The sequence below is a fragment of the Xenopus tropicalis genome, chromosome 1 (assembly GCF_000004195.4).
Source record: "Xenopus tropicalis strain Nigerian chromosome 1, UCB_Xtro_10.0, whole genome shotgun sequence".
Classification (NCBI taxonomy): domain Eukaryota; kingdom Metazoa; phylum Chordata; class Amphibia; order Anura; family Pipidae; genus Xenopus; species Xenopus tropicalis.
The window spans coordinates 100,952,303-100,971,647 of NC_030677.2; the positions used below are offsets into that span (position 1 = coordinate 100,952,303).

At 40.5% G+C, this 19,345-nt stretch overlaps 1 protein-coding gene across 2 annotated transcripts in view; it reads right to left on the bottom strand.

Annotated features, from left to right (window-relative positions):
- Positions 1-590: 590 nt before the first annotated feature.
- Positions 591-19,345, bottom strand: part of palm (paralemmin) — a 47,671-nt gene continuing 28,916 nt past the window's right edge. The window contains exons 2-9 of one of the 2 annotated variants that reach the window (XM_018096898.2): positions 12,887-12,932; positions 11,341-11,421; positions 9,717-9,847; positions 8,801-8,912; positions 5,264-5,285; positions 4,944-5,003; positions 3,985-4,116; positions 591-3,442 (exon numbers count right to left, since the gene is read on the bottom strand). In XM_018096898.2, coding sequence (XP_017952387.2) covers positions 2,922-3,442; positions 3,985-4,116; positions 4,944-5,003; positions 5,264-5,285; positions 8,801-8,912; positions 9,717-9,847; positions 11,341-11,421; positions 12,887-12,932 — 1,105 coding nt within the window. In that variant the 3' untranslated portion in view covers positions 591-2,921. The remainder of the gene's footprint in view (positions 3,443-3,984; positions 4,117-4,943; positions 5,004-5,263; positions 5,286-8,800; positions 8,913-9,716; positions 9,848-11,340; positions 11,422-12,886; positions 12,933-19,345) is intronic. The other variant, XM_002937379.5, reaches the window with a different exon arrangement.

A 19,345-nucleotide genomic window follows, 5' to 3' on the forward strand; every position in this document is an offset into this window, starting at 1 on the left:
ATATTTTGATTAGGTCCCAAAGCTCAGGTACCTGACAGCAACACGGAAAATGTGCAGTGAATCAGCAGAAAAAAAGATGGGGAGCTATGGGCTAAAAGGGCATTGGCTGTCCTGAGCTGGTACAGAACGCCAAAACATAGTCGGCAGCATTTCTACCCTATTTCTCTATGCTTTAGTCCTCCTTTAAAGTTGGCTTAAAACATAGCATGGCTACAGAAATATAGTACACAACGATGAGGAAACATTATTAAATAGCTGACATGCTGCAGTATAACTGCCTTGGAGAATTGGAGTCTAGTTTTACCCATGTATAGATATCTATCATTATGTTTGCATGCGCATATATAAAAAGGACAGTTTCATAAAAGTATCATTTTGGTTAACCACTGCATATCTAATCTAATTTGCCTTTGTGAATATCAATAAAATATAAAAAGCAATGAAATTCTGAGCAAGGGCTTTAATAATATCAGGCAAAGACCTTTAGCTTATTTGGGGCTAGGAGCCTCCAGGCATTCACAATCAGTCTCCTTTTGTGTCAGTCTGTTTTCAGTCAATGTGTCTTGGTCAGCAGATAGAGCACGCTGCAGTCATGGGACTAAATGACACAGTTTATTTACTTACTGAGATATTTTTTTTTACAATGAATTGGTCTGAATCTTGGAAATAGGAGCAAATGAAGGTTAGTAACAGGCAGGGAAATCCAGAGGCACAGATATGAATGTCCAGCCTGGGCCTCACAGCTCCCAGCATTATATTCACTCTTGGTGACATGTAAGTCAGCCTGGGTCAGCTTAAAGTCATCACACGAGGGCCATCAGCATATGGGGGTCAACAGAACTCCAAAAAGACCCCCCTCCACGCATATTTTAACAAAGCTCTGCAGCATGCTGCATTCACGTCCAGTAGCCAAGAATTTCAAAACACAAGACACCCACAAGGCACTCTCACAACTTACTTGCTGCAATAATGTTGTTAATGTAAACTCATCACCCAAATACTCCCAGCGACTAGTAGGCAGAGAAATTGATCTTTTTTACATTATGCTGGTCCAATAACTAGCATATGGCCTGAACACAAGAAAAGAACTCATTACACAATTAAGTACTAGATGGCGTACTTGCTAATTCATGTCATATTAAGTCACGTGCCCTGTTGCATGTAAGTTTTGCCTTCTACTGCAGCGTGTTTTGTTCTTCAGGGTACATGCTGGGTGACCTCTTTAAAGCCCATGATGCATAGTGCTACCTAGTTTGTGTATCTATTTGAATTGCACACCATAAGTCTAATATATAGGTTAAGTTTCTTCTGCCTAGCAGTCGCCAGCTTTACTTAGGTAACTGATATCACTCCAAAGACAATATACCACGTTAGTTAATATGCAAAACATAACACTGGGGTATTACAGAATGCAAAATAATTACTATGGAGGCCTAGAGCATTGCTAAAGTGAATCTGTCACCCATGATTAATAGAGAGCCATAAAAAAAAAATAAAAAAAAAGCACCTTTTATTAGTTGGTGAATTAATATCTAGCAACTTTTTAGGGCTATGACACACAGAGCTACTTGTAGCCCGCTACTTGTCGCAGCTACAAAATGCCAGAAAATACCCTGCCATAGACAATACTTAGAATTGTCTCTGCTAAAATACATGTAAAGACAGTTATCAGTCTATTTTGTGGCCGCAACAAGTAGCTCCCTGTGTCATTGACCTTACACTTACCAGTTACTTTCTTGTACACATGACACATAGAAAGAATTGACTGCAGTGCAAATTATGTGAAATTTTAAAAACATGTATTGTGCCACCATATTGCAGGATATTCAGCAACAGCATATGTGGCCCTCTATTTAACTCACATATCAGATATTGGCAATGGACCCCACATTATCTGAAGGTGCCCACAGTGACAGATTCACTCTAACACAGGCTGCACAGTTTGAATAACACACCAAGGGATGCAATAGTATTTGCTGCATATATGCTTCAGTATTGAGTAATACCAGTATATTCCAATCGATCTTTACTGATTCAGCTTTATCAATGAAAGAGCATGTATCTTAGTCTTATGTCCTTTCCAATATCACAGTTTTTAAGGATACTTTCTGGATTGCATCTGTTATAGAATTCAGCAAATTGTTCCTCTTTCACTTGTAAAGTTCACCAAAATTTTGAATCAGATAAGCATTTCCCATTCCATAACTGAACTCTTTTCCAGATCTCGGGTGTCAGAGCAAAAGCTGTTGGCAATCCAAATGCTGAAATGCACAACATTCTATGAACAGATTTTTGTTGAAGATACTCACTTCTATGGCCCATAATTCTGACATTCTGAGTTAAAGTTTTAAACTTGAGGCAACCGCTTTGGTTAAAGGAAGCTTATTTGAGCACAGGAGGGGAAGGAGCAGGGAATTTTATCTTTTGGCCCAGTCCAATACTTTCTTGAATGGCAGTCATTTTCTTGGTATATATTGAAACAGCTGCATATGTATCATGGTAGGAAGAAACACAGTAATACACTGAATAATATCACAGGAAGGAAACTAGAGAGAAAAGGAGCCTTCACTTAATTTACCATTAAGGTGTAGGTTGAGAAGCTGACCAATCTTATTTTGGAGTATGGATGCAATCTTTGCAGTGTGAAGGAAGAAAAATTGATTGTTGGCTATGAGAGACACATGGGCGACTGACAAAGGAACCTCCATAAAAAAAGAGCAATATAAAAGTTCACCTTCTTTTTATGGATTATCGAACTCCAGCAATGATGTAATGGTGAGAGAACTGTCCTCTGTCAATTTGTTAAAGGCTGAGGAAAGAGCAACCCTTCCTGTGAGGTTTCTGGTGAAAGGAAAAGCCTTCTTTCGGGCTTCATACTTGAGTGGGTGCAGAAATATCAACCTTCTCCTCCACTTCTTTCTTTACATCACACTACAGCATTTGCACCTCTGTTTCTTCATGGTCAGATCTTGTTCCCCACTTTTGGGAGCTGCTGTGTCATTGATCTCTGGCTTTTCCACCTTTGTGGGGGTTTCAGATGGGGCTCCATTGGGAGGATGCTGGATTTTTTCAGGCGGGTCTGCATCTTCAGTTGCAGTTTGGGGGTCCCCATCACTAATGACTACCAGTTCGGCTGTGATGGCTTCCTCCATGCCCAAGACCTTTTTAGTCTCATTTTCATCCTCCACATTCTGATAGCCCATGAAGATCATAGTGACTGGAGCCTCTGGCTCTGGAGGAGTCTGTGGAGGCCGTGCCTGCACTCCAGGAATCTCCTTCCGAGGAGAAGCACGCTGGATCGTAGGCTTGTCATCAGATATCAGTGAAATCTCACTGAGAGTGGCCTCCTCTGCTTTATGGATCAGATCATCCACTTCCACTGAGCTTAGTGCATGTACGGCATCATTTGGTGCATCAGCCTCTGACCTCACCGCATGCACTACTGCAGGGAGAAGAGAGACAAAATGAGAATGTGGCAAGCAAGACAAAATAAGAAACAGTTAACACAAGTAGTATTGGCAAGTACAATAAAATAAAGTAGTGATACGTGAGTAAATTGGTATACCGAGAAAGCAGAATACATTTAAAAAATATGAGACAAAACAACAGAAAAACATGAAAAGGGAGTGTATAGAGACAAGTAAGTGCATAATGTGAAACTTAGGATTGATATAATAAAGACTATGAAAAAACTACACACATTGCTGTAAATCCCTTGCAGCACCCTAAGGGTGACTCCTGAATCCCGCCAGAACAGACCAGTGTGTCTGAATGAAGATTTTGTAACGTGAGAGAAAAATCAATCAGTCAGCAGACTGGACTTATTTTCCTCACTGAATGAAGAGAACAATCATTCATGTTAGCAGACGAGTGTAGTTTTAAAATCAAAGCAACTGTGTGGTCAGTGCAGATTTGTGAAAATACCCATAGCTACGCATGTTGTTAGTTGTCTGCAGATAATCCTGACCTCCCAGCTGACCCTACCTTTCTGTTCATCTTCATAAACCTTGACCCCCTGCGGGGGGCACGCTTTGGGGAGCACAGTGTTGCTGGAGAGGATTTTAGTCTCCCCTGTGATTCTGTCCTTCTCTACTGTAATCTCCACAGAATACATGGCTGGGACACAAACATGACAGTGACATTAAACCTCATGGTGCTCAATCCCTCCCACCGCCCCAAAAGAGCGGCAGCAAGCATGTGCAGGCAGGTGTGAAAGGGAGAGAAGCAAGGCAAAGGGATTCAGCAGGGAGCGGGCAGCTAATATCCTCAGTCTTGTCAGTTGTAGAGATTGAATACTGTTCATGCTGTGAGAATTACGGGAATAAAGAGGCAGATGGTAATCAGCAGAACTGGGCTGCATCATTGGAGATATTTTATCCATGTGTGATTGTTGTGCCTTAACAGTGCCAAGTAAAACCACTGCTGTGTTCTTGAGGTATTGGGAATAATATTTATGCAAATACTCCACAGCTCTGCACATCACTGACCATAGCCTTGCCTACATGCGCAAATGTTACTGGTACAGGACGTATTTTAAGCATAGGTCTAGATTTACTAAACACTGCAAAATATTTTGCATGTTAACAGATTTTTTTTAAAGGAGATTCACACGTAAAAATATACAAGGGTACACGCATAAAGTTCACGGTACAAAACAGTGGCTTTTGGCAAGGTAATAACACTGTAAATACAAATTACTGTATTTTTAAATGTGAGTCACCAAAAACAGAGGAATATTATACAAATGATAATTATACAGTATTTGTAAATCTAGCTCAGTGTATTACTGCTGAGTGGCACTGTCATTTAATAAGCAGGGACAGAACAGCCATGCCCGTTTTCTTGATTGGCTTTAGAAGCCAAGCGATGCCCAGTGCAGGGTGAGGTAGGATCGGATCCCCACGCATAGCAGTGAGCAAGCTGCATTTAACTTGCCATCTTACCTGCTCTCATCATGTCTGGGCTTTCTGTCTTGTGACCTGGGGTTACTGAAGCATCTTGACCTTGGGAGATAAGAGTAAATTTCCATAAGTACCATAAGCAATACTAAGGTCCAGACTGTGATTCAAAATAGGCCCTGCTATTTCAAGCACACAGAGGCCCAAACAGCCCCCCACAGGCCCAATAAATAGTGACTGTCTATGTCACTTCTGGTCTTTGCCAGAATCTACAGTTTTCCAGTCTGGGCCTGGGCATACCATAAGCACAAAGAGCAACTTTTCATAGTAAACAGAATGGCATAGTTGAACAGATGTGAACTTACCCTTGGTTGTGTTCAGAGAAGTCTAGAAAGAAAAAACAAGATTATTGTTATCCCAGAGTTAAAATTGAGTGCATTACTTCTCACAACCACAAGGTGGGGTAGTGATGCTGCTCCTAAGCACAAGCTTCACACATTTTGTTTGACATATGGGCGTGTATCCCACACATCTTTATATGAATGCATGCACAACTGCTTCCAAACACAGACATCTACAGGCAAAGAAACTGCTAATGCCACAGATGACATGGCAAATGGAGTGAGGAACAAGGAGTCATAAAGTGTATGGCTGATAAATCTTTGGCCTTGTAAGCTTTTTTGGGCAAGCCCTCTTTATTTATTTCAAATATTGGTTGCTTTGTATGTAAATCTGTATGTTTAGTGTATACACCTACTTCTTGTACAGGGCTGTAAAAAATGTTGGCACTTTATAAATATGTTATAATAAAAATAATGGCCCCTAGTATGCACAAAGATGCTAACAACTACAGAACATGATAATGGTTAACTCCACTGGTGCTGGTACCCAGTTTTGTGTTCTTTCTGCTGACAGAGAAGGTTTCTTAAAAATACTAAAGGGCATTGGGTGTTCCCACACATAAGGAAAATATTAGGTTAGTATTTGCTGCAGCTATTTGTTATGTTTGTTATTTCTTATGTTTGCTATGTAGCATAATATCTACGTTTATCTGTGAATGCATTCTGTGAGGACCCATGAACGGAAAATATATGCCCTTTAGCAGGTCACATCTCTGTGGGTCTTGTCTGAGATCATGACAAGTGGCAAACGGTCAAGATGCTATTAAAGGTGCAGAATCAGTATGAATGAGGTTTTTGGGGACACAACACTGTTAAAGATTGCAATAAGGTGCATCTTTGCTGTGTTTAAATGCAAAGAAAAGTAAAACTGATGTTATGTTTGGGCATGGAGATATAGCACTCTGGCAATAGTACATAAATGTAACCAGAAAGGTGGTCATACACACACCAATACTATCATACAGAACGAAGAAGCATTGTCTCACCCCGGTACAGGGCAGAATCTGCCCCATGTGGCACTAGCCTAAAGCAATGTGATGATGACAGGTAAAATATTCAATCTATAATGCACTGATTACATTTAAATAATATTTTACACCACATGATTGATTTTATCTAATTAAATATAATTTTAATAAAGCTACACTCTCACGGGTGTTCTCAGGGATTCACAGCACTGTCAGACTCGTTGCAACTTGCCTCTGCAGAACAAACCAAGAACATTGTAAAGGGGGCCATACACTGGCTGATTTGACTTCCTGACTTGGCTACTCCTGGCTAATTAGCTGATGCATGGGCCAAAATGAAAGTCTCTCTGCCCAATGTGGTTGTTTGGTGTGTATGGGCACTTTTAGTGCTAGCAAGATTGCATGAGAGACAGACAAGGGGATCACTAATAGCACTCAAGATATACAGTATTCAGCCGATTCTGCTAAAGGGAAATTTCTATCACTAACTTAGTGCAAGTATGAATACCTCTAGGTGTCATGGGAGCACCAATATGTAATTAAGAAGCATAATATAAATGCACACATGCTTAACCGAGAATTCATTTATCAGAATACATTCATAAGTGATTACTACAAGTATGCAAGTATATTTTTTTAAAGTATTTTAACTGTCCCTTTTTTTGCAGGAGCCTCTTGTCCCAAAAGCCTGGAACTTATACTAAGTCAGAAATCAACTATGTATGTCATTAAAAGTAAAAAGAAAGCCTTGATAGCAGGGCCGGGCCAAGGTACCTTGGCACCCTAGGCAAGGGCTTCAATCAGCGCCCCCCCCCCCTGCCGCGCCACTTTACATTTTAGATAATACAATTGGTAGCAATAAAATGAATGGTTTCATTTTTTTAATAAAGAAAACTTTGCCCCCGTCTGTACCTGTACCAGCAGCACCCAACATATTGCCCCCATCTGTGCTTGTGCCAGCACCTAACATGTCCCCCGTCTGTACCTGTAACAGCAGCACCCAACATATTACCCCCATCTGTACCTGTGCCAGCAGCAGCCAATCCCTCATATTGCCCACTTTGCCCCAATCTGTATATGCAAGCAGGCAGAATCCAAATTGCGCCCAATTTGACCCCAATCATATGTACCTGTGCCAGCAGCAGCTATCAAGAATTGTTGCTAAGAATTGTTTAAATGTCAGCGAACTCCCAGCCAGCAGTCCTGCTCACTCAGGCCTCGCCGGTTTTCCCCACGCCACACAGCTTACACACACCGCCGCACCCCAGGGCCTTCTGTCCCTCTGGCTGCCGTAGTTCGAATTACACGCGCCACTGCCCAATACTCATGCGCAAGGTGTACGGAGGTAAGGGCCGGTAAAGAGAAGGGTGGGGAGGTGCGCTCCTGGGTCAGAGGGGGGTTGGGGTGGCAGTTCTATTAAAGCCAAAGTAAACTAATAAAATACTACATAAAAAAAATTATTTCCCCTTTAATGTGCGCCCCCCAGTGACTGCGCCCTAGGCAGGTGCCTACTCTGCCTACCCCTAGTTCTGGCCCTGCTTGATAGACCTCTGTATATTTTGTAAGGTATTCCCATGTCACCCCTAGTGGAAGCCTACTCTCCTTTTCAGTTAAAAAATACCCCATAGCATGGTGCAGTACCATAATAACAGGCTGGCTATTGCTGAGACTCACTATTTGGGAAAGTGTGCATGCACTGTAATGGGCATAGGGGATCTAATGCACATGCAGTGCCCATTTCTGTGAGTTACAGAGGTACCCAACCAATTTCCATAACTGGGTATAAGAGCAGATTGTTTTATAGAACAGAAGTCAAACAAGCAGATTGAACAACTAAGGTCAGATGTGCGATTCATACAAAAATATGCTTGGGTCTATCAGAGGAATATCAGCCTTGTCATGAAGTCTAGAGAGGAAACTTGAGAGGAAAACTTCCCGAAATCGCGGCGCAGCATATGCCATCCCACCAGCGGTTTACATTTTCGCCAGTGGGATGGCATTTCAGGAAGATTAATCGCTGCGACAAGGGAGATTTGTTGCGGGTGACTAATCTTCCTGTGTGCCACAGCCCTAAAAGGTTCACAGTTGCAAAGTAAACGTGCTGGGTCTCTGGCCATATGGCATTGTTCTATCACCAGCTAAACTGCAGAGAAAGAGGCCGCACTTACAGTAAAGTAGGGGAGCTTACCCCATTTATTATCCCAAGTTTAGTAAAATCCTGATGTTAAAAATATATTGAGAACTGTTAATAATTCAATTAAAAACCCCAAATTTATATTGAACGCTTGAGTGTAACTTTGGCTAGGACAACTCCTATTGACTTCTATAAAAACTTGCAAACCTTTAGATGGCAAAGTTTTACATTTAAGGTTTCTGTTTTTTAGCACTCAATAAATACCAGAAATTCATGATTTTGGACCAGAACTCAAACTGTGTGAGTTTTAGCACTAAAAACTTGAATGTTGATGAGCAAAAATAAAAAAATAGTATTTCTGCATTTTTTGTGGTAATGGCATTGTAGGTGAATACTGACCTTGTGGGTCTTTGCAATCTCCTGACCTGCAGGTACTGAATCCTCTGCCAGGCTCTCTTTGGTGGATGTGCTTGATAAGCCACTCTCGAGTAACTCTAACTCTGTCTCCAGTCTGTAGGAAGAGTTGCAGTGTGAGAGAGCAGAGAGGGAATCATAGCAAACAAGCAGTGGAGATAAATGTGAAAGAAGGAATAATCAGTTTAAATCCAGGGAAGGAATTGTGGCAGCAGGATGGATTGTTTAGAAATCAAAAAAGTTGACATTAAAGAGAAATGTGCCAGTACAATGAAACCTTGTTATTTGGGGCCTGTCTATGTATCCATGTAGTAATGCAGAAAATGATTACTAATTACCAGTTCAGTTGTGTATTTCCCCCACAGAAGAATATCATGTTAAAAAATTTCAAGGATTTTCTACATCAGTAAGGTGTTAGATAGAGTTCAGGGCTCTTGCTGAAAACTAACAGCCAGTAAAATTAATTTAATTCAAATGCTCAAAGCTGATAAATTAGCAATAGCAGTATTGGGGAGCTCAACTCTCTGTTAACTTACCCAAACGGGTATCAGGTGCAAATACTGGAAGAACCTCACCTTGCATAGGGGTCAATATCCAACAGCAAAAAAATCCAATAGCACACAAAAAGTTTTTATTTGCACAAGTACAAGAGCAACATGTCGGGCCCCTCCAGACCCTTTCTCAAGCTCTTGTTTTTTGTATGTACTTGGGCAAATAAAAACTTTTTTATACGGCTTGCAACAGTGTGCTACTGGATTTTTTTGCCAATGCTGATAAATTGGCACATTTTAAAAAACCTAAAGGTTTTGAATATGTTCTCCAAAACTCATTCAGTTTATGATCCTAGTCATTTTCATATTGTAACCGAAATTATTTTCCATCTCCATTTAACACAGTGTACCTTTGAATGGTCTCTTCTAGTTCCCGGGTCCTCAGCTCATCTTCCTGCATTTGCCTTTTTGTTGCCTCATCCTCCTCAGGGGTGGACGCTGGAGCACCCTCCAGGAGCCATCTTTCTCGCAGAGCTTTGGACTATAAAACAAAAAATACAAGTGGTCAGTGTTTTTGTGTACATAAAAAATTAAATATATGGGGGTTTTAGTGCCCAGCACAGCAATGTGGGATAGACAGTGAATACTTAGATTTTTCATTGGAAGATGTGTACGTATAACCCTTTGAGTGCCAGACGATTTCCACCAAGCAGAATTACAGTGTAGCACTGATTAAGAAGAATCCAGAAATGTGGAATGTACAGTACTGGTAGCCTTTAACTTGCCATTGTTGTAAAGCTTACATAGTTACATAGGGTTGAAAAAAGACCAGAGTCCATCAAGTTCAACCCTTCCAAGAAAACCCAGCACACACAACCTATACTTACCAATCTATACACTCACATACATAAACTATATATACAACCACTAATACTAACTGTAGATATTAGTATCACAATAGCCTTGGATACTATGCTTGTTCAAGAACTCATTAAGCTGTGGCTTAATGAGACATAAAAGACAAAGGTCCCGATACACTAAAGTCCGAAATAAGGAGTGCTATTTATAGCATGTGTTAAAAATCTTATCACTTCTTATTTTTCGCTCGATTCACTAAAAGGACACTTGTCATAATTAAGAAGCGATGTTCTTGGCGTTATTTATCTGGCGATGACAGATTTTCAAGCAACGTGCTGCGTAATATGTTGTGCGCTGCGTAATATATTGCTTGAAAATATGTCGTCACAAGATAAATAACGCCAAGAACATCGCTTCTTAATTATGACAAATGTCCTTTTAGTGAATCGAGCGAAAAATAAGAAGTGATAAGATTTTTAACGCATGCTATAAATAGCACTCCTCATTTCGGACTTTAGTGAATCGGGCCCAAAGTGTACAAAATTCAGGCTATGGAAGTCTACAGATAGTTGCAGCTGCAGATTTCAAATAATTTAAAGGGATTGGCCACCTTTAAATTAACTATTAGCATGTTATAGAATGGCCTTAACAACTCTGCAATTGGTCTACAGAGTTTATTTTTATAATTTTTAATTATTTGCCTTTTTCTTTTACATCTTACCATCTTTCAAATTACTAGCAGCCAAAAAACTATTGCTCTGGGACCTTTCATTTTTATTGTTATTGATAATTTTTATTACTTATTCTATTCAGTCCCTCTCCTAATTCATATTCCAGGCTCTCCTTCAGCCCACTGCCTTGTTTCAGACCCTAGCAACCATATAGCTGCTAAATTTCCAAACTGGAGAGTTTCTGAACAAAAACGTAAATAACTTCAAAAGTACAAACAAAAAAAACCAGCTGCAAATGTTCTCAGAACAGCAATGTCTATGTCATACTAAAAGTTCATTTAAAGATGAGCAACCCCTTTAAGAAGTGTTAACAGAATAATATTTATTTGTACTTCATGTTAATAGTCCAGAGTCATACATAAAGTAGATACTTTTACTGATCTAGAAATATTTTACCTAACATGGAATCTGCAGTAAACGGGTATAAAAAATATTTATGATATACCTTAAGGTGTTGCAGGTGTCTTCTGTCATCTTCCAGTTGACGTCTCTTGTTCTCAATCTCCACTTGTCGCCTGCGTTTCTCCTAACAAGAAAATCAATGGGAGGATATAAGGTTTGTGACCACCTAAATGAATGTGATTGAGTGCAAATTGTACTGAGCTGCAATGCATCTAAAAACAAAGCAATATGGCCAGCAACCCCTTTTTCCTTTCTTTTACCTGCCTATTCGCCCTCTTTCCCAATTTCCACAACACATTTAAGGCAATTAATCGTAGTATTGTTTGCTGTTATCTGTTAGTCTGTGTTTGACTGTGCCCTTGTCTGCTTCACTCAAGACTACTGGTCTACTGCCAAACCTTCCTTGGCTCTAAAGGTGGCCATATACGTTGTGATCTGCTCATTTGGCGAGGTTGCCAAAGGAGAGAATCTTTTCCTGATATGCTCACCTGAGGTGGGCAATATCGGGCTTATTCCATCATTTGGGCCTAGGGAACATAGGCACCATCAGATTGAAGATTTCATCAGCTCCTTGATCCAATGGAAAATCAAACCTGCCCATTTGACATCTGCCCAATTTTAGGCCAAATGTCAGGTGGGTAGGCCCGTTCACGGGCAGATAAGCTGCTGAATCTGTCTGAAGGACATGAATCGGTAGCTGCCCGTGTATGGCCACCTGTATATGCGTCTACTCTGACAAGTCTTTATTATTGTTTTATCATTCCTGGAGCATTCATACCTTTATGTAATCAACCAAAATTTTAGCCACCATCCAGTGCTTGTAATCACTTGCCTAATACCCCAGACCAGTGCTCCTGTTAGCAAAAAACTGCACCAGCCTGGGGTACCTGCAAATGATTGGTGCACATGCTTAGTAGAGCGAAAAGCCAGCATTTACACTCAACCGCGCATGTGTCGGCCCTGGGATTGCAAAGAAAGAAGAGAGATGGAATAGGATCTCTCGCTCTCAGTTAGCACAGGCCAGTTCAGTTTTTTGCTAACAAGGGCAGCTACACGGGGTATCAGGTAAGTGATTATAATATTTGGCTATATTGTATCTTTCCTTCTCCTTTAATAAACAGCAGAATTAATGGCATTTCAGTAAGAACCTGCACCACCTTAGAAGCTTCAGCAACTGATTACTGGTAGGGGACACAGAAAATTGTTCTTGGGTTGCGTGATTGAAAAATGTATTGCAGACACTGACATTTGTAGATAAATTTATTACATACTTTTGGCCCGTTATCTAAGAATGTAAAAAGCAGAGTGAACGTAGATAAGCCACCTGTGTGCAGCTCCGGACTGAGATTTAAAACAGACCATGTCATTTCCAGTACACAGGGGCCCAAAATGCACCCACAAGCCTAATTGTGACTGTCTATGAAACCTTACAGCAGCCCCTCTGGCATTTGCCAGAATCTGCAGATTGCCGGTCCGGGCCTGTCTGGGTTCTAATCCTAGGGATCTGCGAACAGAAATTTCTTTCTCATACAAACAGGACAATTCCTACATAACCCTTTAGTTCTGTAAGTAGAATTATACATACTTACCGCTATGACCTGCAGTCTATCCTGTTGGCTTAGTGAGTCGTTGATCCTGTAAAACAGGAAATGTTATTAAAACCTGTTGCTCCACAAAAATAATACATATTTTTAAATAGGAATTACAGTCTAGTTCCTAGTTCTTCTACAGTAAAACTCAATAATTAGTGTGACTGCAAACATCATACTACTTCCACTTGCTGTAGATCCCAAACTAATGTTCTCATGATTCTTGTTAAAATCTTGTGACTATTTCCACAAATGTGTTTCTTTGTTCTGTCATATGATAGGGAAGTTGGAGAAGGGCTGAGGAAAAAAACATATTATAGATAAAAAAAACTTGCAGGGGACAAACTTGCAGAATGCAGGGGACAAAATAAATAACATACACATACAATCCCAAAAGCTGCTGAATCTGCTGTCTCTGTTTTTATGCCCCTACCTATCCCATGAAAGAGACACAGCAGTCGGCAGTTGGGCAACTACAGCCAAGCAGGTAGCCAAAGAGATTTATATAAATAGTTTCTCTTTACAATTAAATTTGATAGATAGATATCATTTGTCAACCTTATCTCATATGTAACCATAGAGTGAATCTTATCATGGATGGATGTTAACATAAAGGGCCTGATTCACTAAAGGGCGATAAAAATTATCCCACGCTTTTTCGCGTTAAAAAACGCAAAATAATTTGCGCGCGATTCACCATAGTATTATCGCGTGCGAAAAACCGCCATTTTCGCATGCGGTATTTCTCGCACTAGTTTTACCGTTTTGCGTTAATTTCCGCGCTGAAAAGAATATGATCGCATGATTCACTATAACTTTTGCGCGCTAAATATCGCATTCGGCTATGCGAAAATTAACACCTACTACAGGCAGGCGAAAAATTATACAAAAGTACAGTAAATGATTTTTTGCAATAAAATATGGACTTACAGTGTTATTTATTCAAGTATGTGTTTCCCCTAGAGTGACGCAGCCGCCAGTTTGCAGCGAAATGTTCATTTTTAATACAGTAATTTTCTGCAAGTATTGGCGTGTATGGCTAATATGGCGTGCATTCATTTGCGCGACTATTTCTATTTGGCTACAAGTGATGAAATGTTTCGCCAGGCATGGATTCGCAGCGAATTTTTGGACGTGCGTTGAATTTTTTTCGCGGCGGATTTTTTCATGCGTTTCTCAAAACAATCTGCCAATGGCAAAACGCATGAAAAAATTTGCCACGCAAAAATTCACCGCACATCCAAAAATTGATACAAGTGCCAATAATAATAGTCACAGCAACAATTTTTTTGCCCGCACAACATTTTTGCCGTTTCGTGGATCTTTCGAAAGATTTGCTAATTTTTCACTAAAGATAACCAGAACACATTTGCTCATCACTAGTGGCTACTATTTATAAGCATCTACTATTTATATGATACCATTTATATGCTACCATTCATATGCGGCGATTATTCGCGTATTTAGAGCATGTACCGGCAAATACCGCATTGAAATAGCCTTTCGCGAGTTAAATAACGCATGCAATATCGCGTGTAAAAAAGCGCGAGTATGCTTATAGTGAATCGTGCGAAAAATCGCCAAAATTAAGCCACGGTAAAAATTTTAGCACACAATAAAAATAGCGCACGTTTTATCGCCCTTTAGTGAATCAGGCCCAAAGTGTTAAATTATAGCTCACTAGTATGTAGTATGACATCTCCCATTTGGTAACGTAAAGTTATTTAGGTGGGCCCACTGAACTCCAGGTACCCGCCGCTCACCCTTAGTGCATGCCTGCATGAGTCTCCTGAGCTGCACCAACATTGCATATTATCCCTATCTCTGCTATATAGCAGATCCTTCTGTATGGTAGTTACACCACTGCTACTACTTATCAATAAATACAAATAGGATAAAAAGGCTTTAGAATAAAACATGTTTATGATTTACTAAGTATATATAGGAAAATGAAATGAAGGTAAACTCTGCTATTATCAGCTTTATTATATGTGCAGAACTTTCTTTGTGTCCCTAATGGATAGAATAGCACCACCTATTTAGAACTAATGCTAAAATGTAAGGAGAATGCATGATCCAAGTTAGCCAGTAATACAGCTGTAACTCTTATGAATAGTAATTAATATGCACAGAAGGTATGTTCCATGCAGGAAAAAACACCCTCCATATTTTAGTATCCTATGCAAGAGTTGCCAAACTGACAGGTTGTGGGATGATGTTGTTTGCTCATAATGGTTGACTGACAGTCAGCCATTATTTCCTATTTTACGTATATGCAGGCTAATGGCACTCCACAATATTTTTTCCCCCCAAACACATCATAAAAGGAACCTGTGGTCTGGGTTGTATTAGAAACAGCCAAGAGGTGTCTGATAGGCCTCCTTGAAAAATGTGGGTCTTCAAAGAAAGATGAAATCTCTAGAGGCAGGGAATCTAATGGAACATAATAGGAAATTCTTTGGGAATGGAGGAGCTTGGGAGGTGCCTAGTACTAATGAGTGTGGGGGTGGGGGAGAAACAGACTGCAAGGCTCTTTTTGAAATTATGTGCAGAACTGTGTGGGCTGCAGCATATCTAGCCTTAAACAAGTGAAGAGGTCTGCATACTGAAAGTGGAATATAATGACTGTTTAGTTTCACTTCACACACTTGCTTGTATGATTACAGTAGTCCCTTTGCATGACAGTCATTGTGTAATTCAGTTGGGCCTCATTAAAAGATAATTAATGAATTGTTTTAATTTTTAGAATATATATCACAACCATCTACAGCAGTGATCCCCAACCAGTGGCGCGGGGGCAACATGTTGCTCACCAACCCCTTGGATGTTGCTCTCAGTGCCCCAAACCAGGTAGTTATTTTTGAATTCCTGACTTGGTGGCAAGTTTTGGTTGAAAAAAAACAAGATTTACTTCCAAATAAAGCCTCCTGTAAGCTGATAGTGTGCATAGAGGCTACATTATAGCCAATCTTAGCCCTTATTTGGCACCTCCATTAACTTTTATGTTGCTTGTGTTGCTCTCCAAGTCTTTTTACATTGGACTGTGGCTCACAAGTAAAAAAGGTTGGGGATCGCTGATCTACACTAATAAGGGGGAAACTGTAGGCACATTTAATACTGATGCATGTTCATAGAGGCAAACAGATCAGCTATTATCAGTTGGACTACTTGGCTTGGAAAATAGTTGGGGAACCAGCATAACGGCAGGGGTACACAGAGATTTGTCGCAGCATGACTGATCTCCCCGTGTACCCTTGCCCTAAGGGCTCTGGCACACGGGGAGATTAGTCGCCCGCGGCAAAACTCCCTGTTCGCGGGCGACTAATCTCCCCGAGTTGCCTTCCCCCTGCCATCCCACCGGCGAACATGTAAGTCGCGGGCGGGAAGGCAGACGCGGCGGCGCGATTTTGCGCAAATCGCCGAAAAAGCCTCGCGAGGCAACTTCGGCGATTTACGCGAAATCGCGCCGCCGTGTGTGCCATCCAGGGGCGATTCTGGACATATCGCCACCTGAGGCGGCTCCTGGATGCCGCCCCCCCCGCTCCCCAGCGCTTACCTTCTGAGCGCAGGAGTGGGTCCGGGGGCACTAGAAGAGCCGAATTTCCGGTTTAAAAAACGGAAATTCGGCTCTTAAAGTTACCATGTGCTGCTTTTTGCCGCCCCCGGTAACTGGGGCGCTTCTGCCGCCTGAGGCGAGTTTCTCAACTCGCCTAATGGCAGAAGCGCCCCTGGTGCCATCCCACCGGCGACTTACATTTTCGCAGGTGGGATGGCAGGGGAAGGCAACTCGGGGAGATTAGTCGCCCGCGAACAGGGATTTTTGTCGCGGGCGGCTAATCTCCCCGTGTGCCAGAGCCTTTAGCTGTAGCCTTGTTGTAAGCTAAGGGGGGTACTGAGACGTTGCACAAATATCTAGTGGGCTTCAACTGAAAAAAAATCCTACAAACCACAGGTCTAAGGTAATGGAAGCCTCAGAAGCCTTTTGGATGAACAAGGAAATCAAACTTTACATTTAACTGGCTCATTTTGCCAAAAAAATCTTAGATTGTGGCTTTGTAGTACCAATAATAAAACAACAATAACAGTCCAAAAATGTAATAAAAGCTTTTTGACCACTAGAATACACCTTGGAGAATGGCAATCTGATTAAAGATTTTATCTGAGGTTAAAGCAAAGTGGGAATGCAAAAAAAGATCTAAAAGAAAACTGAGGTATTCAAGGAAAATGCTTTCATGTACATTATTTGCAAAATATGAATACATGAAGTCATTAAAGGATATTATAGTAATGAATATGTACAACATGCTCTTTACTGCTAAGAAGCAAACAGCAACACCTCTAGGTTACACAATCTAACTGTGCAATAGAAAATGACAGCTATTTCCTGGATATGAGACAATAGGAAATCACTTGGTTGCTGGTTAATAGCTGGAATTCGATTTGGAATCAAAGAAATAAAAAGTAGCTATTATGTATTTTGAGTTAAACACAGTCATGTAATAGCAAAACCAAAGGAAAATTGAGAGTGTTTTGATTCCAGCAGTACACAGACACAGATTCCACTATATGTATGTTAATATGTGCAGGTATGAGATCCCTTATCTGGAAACCTGTTTTCCACAAAGCTTCAAATTATGGGGTGGGGCATCTCCCATAAAGTCCATTTTCAACAAATAATTCTATTTTTTAAAAATGATTTGCTTTTTGTTTGTAATAAAAAAACAGTACCTTGTGCTTGATGGTAACTAAGCTACATGAATCCATATTGGTGGCAAAACAATTCTATTGAGTTTATTTAATGAGTAAATGTGTAAATGAATATTTAGCAGACCTAAAGTATAGCATTCCAAATTACAGAAATTCCAGATGGTAGATCCTGTACCTGTGTATGTATGTGAAAAGAACAGAAGTTCTTTTTATTTTGCATTTGAACCCTACCGACCCGGATTCTTCCCTTAATTTTTTAGACTCGCACACACCCCACAATGATGTCACAAAATGGGTGGGGCATGTTGGACATGCGCCTATAAATTAGAGAGACGGAAGAGGAAGCCAGCCGTGTTAGGTCGCGGGTGGGGAGGGTGATCAGAAGAGCTTAACCTGAACCCACCCGCGACCTGCAATTGATTTGTCGAGGTTCGAACCTCGGGTTAACCACTAATGAGAATTACAGAACATTAGATGAGAGGCTTTAATTCACTGTTTAGGGGAAGTTACAGAGCACTTTTTATAACTTCATAGAAAATTAGTTAACTGCAACTGTATAAATTAAATTATATTTATTCTTTAAAAGCAATCGCTATACAGTGTGGTTTTTTATGCATTCCATAGCTCAGCAGTCCGTGTGTTAACTGATCTTACTAATTAGCCATGCAGCTTGCTGATTCAAAATGTATTCATTCAGTATCAAAGGGATGAAGGTGGCTCCCGTAGCTGTGATGGCAACTGAGGCAGGGGTTGTACCAGTTCAGGCACTGCTAGTGAACACCTGCTTATCCATAAAACTAATTACTTTTTAAGTGGGCACATGAACAAAGGTGCTAAAAGTACTTATACCATCTCCAATAAAGTAGCCAGATGTCAATTCTGTTAAACAATGACATCCCTGACTTCAGATACTATCTGGCATATAGAATGTACATGCAGGGCACCATTTTAAGGATGCAGCTGAATCCATATACCTAAAAAAGCTTAAATACTATTCTGCCGGTAAACTGTGTTGGTGCTGTACCATATTTATGTTGTCTTTACTCTAGCATATGTTTTTTTTACATTCAAGCACAAAGCATTAAAAGACAATAATGACAGTGTCGGTCTGGGCCACCAGCAAAATGCCTGATAGGCCCAGGTGTCAATGGGCCCTCTTGCTTCTAACTATTTGGCCAATTGCATGGTCATTCCCTATTTCTGTATGGGAAAAAGAGATGGAAGGATAGAGAAAAGAGACTTGGATAATAAAGAGCTTGAGGGAGGAAAGGAAGAATAATAGTTTAGAAAGTGGGCCTATGGTCCAAGGTTTTCTGGTAGGCCCGTGGCATCTCAGTCCGACACTGAATAATGATTTATCTAGCAGTCAGAAAAATGACAACAATTATGCCACTGGCATATCTGAATTATCTGTATGGGCATTTACCTATAAATCTAAGAATCTAACATTCAAAGAAAATATTTTTACGCACAACTTTTCCTTTAAAACACACAGCACTTGTTCAGTCTAATACAGAAACCATGCACTTATTCCATGGAAGCTGCTGTAGCGATCAATGAACACTGTACAATCTTGATGGTAAGGGACTAAACAGTTTGGTCAGGGATCATGTTTCTGACGGATGAACTACTAATAAGGTATCCTGATTTTTTCTAAATATATCTATCACTCACAAAAAATAAAACTAATGCAAAGTGCTGCATAAATAAATGATGATGATGGAGTCCTTGGTTTTATGGATATAGTTATCA